Raw genomic sequence first — 7,320 nt, forward strand, 5'->3', positions numbered from 1 at the left:
TCAGAAATCCGCCTGCCTCTGCCTCCCAAGTGCTGGGATTAAAGGCATGTGCCACCAATGCCTGGCTGCCTGATGGGTTTTATGGTAAAAAGTATTTAAAATAATATTGAATCTATGGAGTAAATTTCCCTCTTACATTCACAAATAAAAACACCACTTAAGTTCTGCATTTAAATATTGTACATAATAATTAACTGAAGAAACTAAAATGGTTTTTAAATCTTTACTGTTTTTAAATCTAAAAGTGCATCATCAAAAAGGTAGTCACCAAAGAGTACACACGGGTTGGACCTAGGTCCCTGCATATATGTAGCAGATGTGCAGCTTGGTCTTCGTGTGGGTCCCAGACAACAGAAGCCGGAGCTGTCCCTGACTCTGTTGTCTGCCTGAGGATCCCATTCCCCTAACTGAGATGCCTTGTCTGGCCTCAGTAGAAGAGGATGTGTCTGGTCCCGCAGTGACTTGATGTGCCACGGTAGGTTGGTACCCAGAGGGGACCTCCTCCTTCTCAGAGGAGAAAGATAGGGGGATAAGAAAAGGGGTTGAATGGGAGGAGGCTGCAATCAGGATATAAGGTGAATAAATAAGCTAATAGAAAAAGAAAAGATGGGTGGCTATGCTCCACACCAACGTTCCTCCCACCCTATTGATGAGAATATGCTGGGTGCCTTCTATATGCCACCCTAACTACTTCAGATCTGTAAAAGGATGAGTTGGGAACTCAAGATTATATACTTCACAAGCTCACCACTATTTATAGTCTGTCTTCAAAAATGATAGTTAACAAAAAAAATGGAACTAATGAGACCAGAAGGAAGGATCGTCAAATACTAATACATACAACTCAATATCACCTATACATTATATATACACATATATAAAAGCACTTGGTAAAAAAATGAAAATGCACATTTATATGATAATAAAACAAAATAGATGCATTATTCATATATATGTATATACATATACACACAATGTTATAAAGGAAAAAAATTAAGATATTATGGGGCAAAGTAAAAGAATTGAGAAGTTAGGAAAATGTGACATACAATGAATACATAGCAGCCCAAGTTACAGAGAGAAACCTTCTCTGAAAAACAACGTGTATTCAAAATGTTCTTCCCAGATCACAGTAGAGGGAAAGACAGTAATGAAGAGCAGAGGTTACAAATAATATGAAACAGAGGCAGTGCCCAGCCAGATTGTCCCAAGCAAATGCCACAGATGGGACACATGACAGTCGAACCAATTGAAACTTACTTTAGCCCAGGAGATTTCTGTGTCCAGGTCACCAATCACACCTTCTGCTGTGGATTTCTGCACTAGTTCTGCCTCTGTGGCAGAGAGCCATTCAGAGAGGACAGCGGCCTCCTTCTTCATCTTCCTGGACAGCTGTGAGGCTCTTTCCAGGTCCTGCTTCCCTTCTGTCACCTAAACAATGGGGTCAAGGACATGGTGAGTCAGTCAAGGACAAATAAGGGGACCAAGGACAGTGTAAGACGAGAATGAACAAGGTCAGGGACACAATAAGACACAGTGTAGTTCAACTAAAATCCATAACACTCAATTCATAGCACCAGAACACAGACTTTAAGTAGTAAACACTTGGGACTGGAGAGATGGCTCAGTGGTTAAGAGCACCTATTGCTCTTCCAGAGGTCCTATATTTAATTTCCAGCAACCACATGGTGGCTCACAACCATCTTTAATGGGATCTGATGCCCTCTTCTGCTGTGTCTGATGAGAGCAATGGTGTACTCATATACATAAAATAAATAAATAAATCTTTAAAAAAAAAATAAAGAGTAAACACTTGAATTACATAATGCTTCTCTGACTCTGCAATGCCCAAGAAGCTGCACAAGAATCACCAAACTTAATGCTCACAAAGATTTCTCTACCAGGAAGAAAAGAAACCATAGGTCAGCTTATAAGGATGCACACTTTTTCTCAACCTCATCAATGCTTGCTAAAGGCATCTGCAAGGGACCATAGGAAGAAGTAAGGCTTTTACCTGACTGTCCATCCCTTCCCTCTTACTTAGAGAATCATTCCCTGTTGGTAAACATTTTAAATGCTCTCATGTCACACACACACACACACACACACACACACGCCAACTTTCCTAAAGACCCACTCTCTACTTTTACCATGTAATCAAAGCTACTTCTCAGAGTGTGCTACGATGCCTGACTTCTCACACAACCCTTGCTAAATTCAAATAACAACCCCAAGGCAACAGATCCAACGGACATTTCTAAGTGTACCACGATATTCACAAGGCCAATGGCTGAGTTCATCCTTGAAATACTACCCTCCCCGCTTCCTAGATCTCGTCCCTGCTGTACACCTATCCCATCTGGTTATCTTCTTATTTATTTTAAAGATTCTTTTGCTCATTCATAACACTTGGTCAGTGGTTTCATTTCCCCTCACCACATCCTCTCCCTAGCTAATCTCATCAACCCTGAAAACTTGACCACATATATGGAGAGAACTCCACCTGATGAGCCCAGATGTCTTCTCCTGACCTCAGTACAGTGACTCTCAACTGATTCCTATCGTTGTGAGGCCTTAATATAGTTCTCATGTGTGGTGACTCCCAACCATAAAATTATTTTCATTGCTATTTCATACCTGTAATTTTGCTACTGTTATAAATCGTGATGTAAGATATCTGTGTTTTCCAACAGTCTTAGGTGACCCCTGTGAAAGGGGCATTCAGCCATAAAGGGGTTGCAACCCACAAGCTGGAAACCATTTGAGTGTGTGTGTAAGTACCTGACATCTCAAATGGAGTTAGGTTGTCAACACATCACAAATAAGCATATGCTTTCTGCATGCCTCTCTATCTCTCCTAATATCACCCCAATGTTCCAGTGATGGCACCACAGCCATCCTAATACTAGCACTAGGGAGGCAGAGGCAAGTGGACCTCTGTGAAATAGCGACCAGTCTGGTCTACCCAGCAAGTTCCAGGGCAGTCAAAGCTACATGAAAGAGAGACCCCGCCTCAAAACAAGTAGAGAAAACACCATCTAAACCAGTTTTTCCGTATGCACAAGTTTTGCATTCAGATGTTCTTCGGACTCTGAATTTCAGGGCCAACCCTCAAAGTCTGAGGACAGTTTTTCTCTGGGATTCAGCCAGGTAGAGCCAGTCACGGAAAATGGCCTACCAGTTCTTAACACCCATCTATTAAAGTATACAACGGAGGACTTTAAGTCTCAGTAGACTAATAAGAACTACCTATGGCCAAGCATTTACTAGATCCTGACATGTTATCATACCTCAGTTAACTATTCGCCAGTGTGTGCTAAGGGCATCTGCAAGGGACCATAGGAAGAAGTAAGGCTTTTACCTGACTATCCATCCCTTCCCTCTTACTTAGAGAATCATTCCCTTTTGGTAAACATTTTAAACACTCTCATGTCACACACATACATACACACACACATATTTAGATATCCAAAAACAAATAAAGTTTACGTAGAAACTATTACCTTGTTGAGTTTCCTTAGAAAAACTTACAAGATGTCAATGGCCATGGAAAATATAAATATTATTCTGTATTAAATAGTCTAAAAAATATTCATATAACTACTAAGGATCATACTGTTGATGAACATGCAAAAATTAAATTTGAAATATTATTGGGAGAGGGGGTGACAGACAAATAGAGAGAGAGAAAGGGGAGAAGAGAAAGAGAAATGTCCCACCTGTGCGCCCAGGTCATTGTAGAGGACTTTCAGAGAAGTGAGCTGCTCATCCATGCTTTTCGGATTGTCTGTCTGTTGCTTCTGGACAATGTGCCTCCCTGTTTTGATGACAGTCTCAACTTCAAGTTTGACTTCACTCAACGTTTTATATAGTTTCTTTAAAAGAGAGAAAATTTTTACACTGTGAACAGAAAATTCCCCTACTAGAATCATTTCAGAACCCAGCTTCAATGGCTGGGCAGGTAACACCTCACCCACGATATCAAAGGGCACACTACCTGTCTTGATGTGGTTTGAAGGTTGAATTAAGTGAAGTCGAAGTGCTTCTTCGAATCAGATAATAAACTAATAGAGTTTGCATGTGTTTAAATGTAAAACAAGATGTGTGTATTAAATATCAGGAGAAATCCTGGATAAGGACTCATCGTAACCATGTTTCCTTCAAAAACTATGGGAAGTTGAGGATGCAGACTGGAATGTCTCTGTGTGGAATCGCACTGTAGGGCTGGCAGTCCTTGGTGAGAAAGCACAGGCTTACTGTGCACAAGATCCTTGGTTCACCTCAAAAGGACCAAAAGAACATCCTTTATTCCAACACTGGTGACTAGAAGACAGTTGCCTCTGACAATCTGTGACTGAAGGAATGTGGAATCCCTAACATTTATTTGTTTCTATTTCTCAGAGAAAACAAATCTACCATAATGAGTATAATTTATATGCTGAAAATATACTTAACACTTTAAAGTGTCAAGATGGATATGTCTCTAAGAAATTGGAGTTCAACTGGTCAAATTCCAAACTGCCTTCATCCCTGTCACTTTGAACCCCCAAATTCTGTCTAGGCAGCTTATCCATACATGAGCATCCAACTCATAACACTTCAAGGATGCAAAGCTAGTATCTATGATGTCAAATACAGTGACATCTGCTACTCTGTCCCAATGAGCAAAGAGATGCTTACAATACTTGCATGTGATTCAAATGTCTTGTGCCTGTGCACTATTCCACCCACATAAGAAACAAACTATGGAAATGACAGTCCCACCAATACCTCCTCCAAAACTCCTCTAAGAAGATCACCAGGCACCACAATAAGTCTATGTTCAGATCCTCCCCACAACATCATTTAAGGGCTAGAGAGATGGCTCAGTGGTTAAGAGCACTGTCTGCTCTACCAGAGGTCCTGAGTTTGATTCCCATCAACCATATGGTGGCTCACAACCATCTGTAATGGGATCTTATGGCATGCAAGCATATATGTAGATAGAGCACTTGCGTATAAAATAAAAAATAAATAAGATCTGTAAAACTTGACAACATCCAGAGGAAGCTCCACTCCCAGGTGCTCTAACACACCCAGGATCAGAGGTGAGGAGGACAAAACATCTATGCCAACACCGGGAGTAACTGGGACCAGCAGGACGCAGGCACACAGGAACTCCACCAGCACAGTGGCCCGGGTTGCTTCCGGTCTGTCTGGGCCAGTTCCCTGAACAGATATTGGGCACAAACTTCGCAGACAGTCAGACAATACCCATAGGAAGCTCTATTCCCAGGCGCTCTAACAAGCCCTGGATCACAGAATCCCAGAATCACAGGATCACAGAGACAGCTTGACTCTGAGGAGTTCGGACACAACCAGGATCACAGGAAGGATAGGCTCCAGTCAGATGTAGCAGGGGCAGGTAGCTCTAGAGATAACCAGATAGCAGGGGGTCCTTATCCAACCAAGAGTACTTGGCATCATTAGAACCCAAGTCTCCCACCATCAAAATACCAAATGCACTAAACAAAGAAAGAATTTTAAAGGCAGTAAAGAAAAAGGTCAAGTAACATACAAAAGCAGGCCTATCAAAATTACACCAGAATTCTCACCAGAGACTATGAAAGCTAGAAGGTCCTGGGCAGATGTCATACAGACCCTATGAGAACAAAAATGCCAGCCCAGGCTACTATACCCAGCAAAACTCTCAATTACCATAGATGGAGAAAACAAGATATTCCATGATAAAATGAAAATTTATATATCTTTCCACAAATCCAGCCCTACAAAGGTTAATAGATGGAAAACACCAATATAAGGAGCAAAACTACACCCTAGAAGAAGCAAGAAAGTAATCTTTCAACAAATCCACACAAGCCTAATTCCACCTCTTACAACAAAAACAACAGGAAGTAACAATTACTTTTTCTTAATATCTTAATATGAAAATTAATATTACCAACATATCCTAATCGATTAAAATCCAAAAATATGAGGAATTAGAAATTTGTTGACTGTCATCCAATGGTCTCTCTAATTTGATAATTGGAGAAATAGGTCCAATATTGTACAATCCGTATATATTTTCTGCTTGTTTGTACATGACAGTGTCTTGCTGTGTACCACATAATGGTGTTGAAATCATGCTTCTCCTATCTCAACCTCTCTATTAGTAGTATTATTTCATGTTTTTATACTATACTATGGTTTTCAGAACAGCTTATGTATTTCAAAAGTATTATACAGCCAAAAGAAACATAGACAATTAACTTGGGAGGTAGCTTGTAAGAGAACAACAAAGAGTGAGACTGAATGTTGTGCTTGATGTTTGTAACTATTGTATCAAGTTTGAAGAAGAGGACTTTATAAGTTACTCTTTCTCTGAGATGAATGCTTCTCCAAACTATCATAGCCAATGAACCAGATACTTACCTGCACCTAATATCTGTGCCACCCTCCAAGCAGAACCATTGTTCATTGAAACAGTTGGTGAATGACTTTATGGATAGACCATCTTTTTACATACACCATTTCTTAAATGAATGTAACCTATTCTCTGTGGGCTGAGAATAAAGTCACTCACTCACTCAAGTCAAATAGCTTTGGCCATAGCAAGAAGTCTATATCCAAAAATCGTGCCTACAATTCATTCCTTGTCGCAGCAGAATTCTCTCAGCTTAGCTACTATGGAGGTAAAATCCTTTGGTGATGTGCGGGTCATTGAAATACAGCCTTATTACAATGAAATTCAATGTCTAAAAAGTGTTCTTATTTGGGCTTGTACCACAATAAGAGCCAAGATTCTAAGCTCTACTAAATACAAAACAAACAAACAAACAAACAAAAAGACTTTATATATTTATGTTCATTTTAAAAATGCTAGTAGTAATGTATTACTTTAAAATATAGAGTTAATATGTTTGGAGTTATTTAAAATTTATATTGAGAAAAACATATGTATTTTCAGTATTGCTGTAGACAAGCACCTACATAAGACTGTTAAATTGATTGTTGTTTTATATCAAACAACTTTTATAATACTCATTTTTATTGTTATAATATTTTATAAATTTTAAGGAATATGACAAAAGAAAGGTATTGTAGGTATTAAAGGTGGACCTCTGGGAGGAGTTGGGGTAGAAAAGGGAAACAAGAATGTGATTTAATTCTACTTACTTAAAATATGTTTTTAAATGTTAACAAATTCAGATAAATTGAAATCATGTATCTTTTCTCATCATAATGCAAAAAAACTTAAATCAGGCCTGGGGTGGTGGTACAGGCCTTTAATCCCAGCACTTGGGAGGCAGAGGCAGGTGGATTTCTGAGTTTGAGGCC

General features: G+C 39.5%; 1 protein-coding gene across 8 annotated transcripts in view; it reads right to left on the reverse strand.

Moving 5' to 3' along the window:
* Utrn (utrophin) overlaps positions 1-7,320 on the reverse strand; it is a 509,106-nt gene that overhangs the window by 321,822 nt on the left and 179,964 nt on the right. For all 8 annotated transcript variants that reach the window (XM_031380393.1, XM_031380398.1, XM_031380394.1 and 5 more), the window contains 2 exons: positions 3,720-3,875; positions 1,261-1,431 (listed from right to left, as the gene is read on the reverse strand). In XM_031380393.1, coding sequence (XP_031236253.1) covers positions 1,261-1,431; positions 3,720-3,875 — 327 coding nt within the window. The remainder of the gene's footprint in view (positions 1-1,260; positions 1,432-3,719; positions 3,876-7,320) is intronic.

The sequence above is a fragment of the Mastomys coucha genome, unplaced genomic scaffold, assembly GCF_008632895.1.
Source record: "Mastomys coucha isolate ucsf_1 unplaced genomic scaffold, UCSF_Mcou_1 pScaffold2, whole genome shotgun sequence".
Lineage (NCBI taxonomy): Eukaryota > Metazoa > Chordata > Mammalia > Rodentia > Muridae > Mastomys > Mastomys coucha.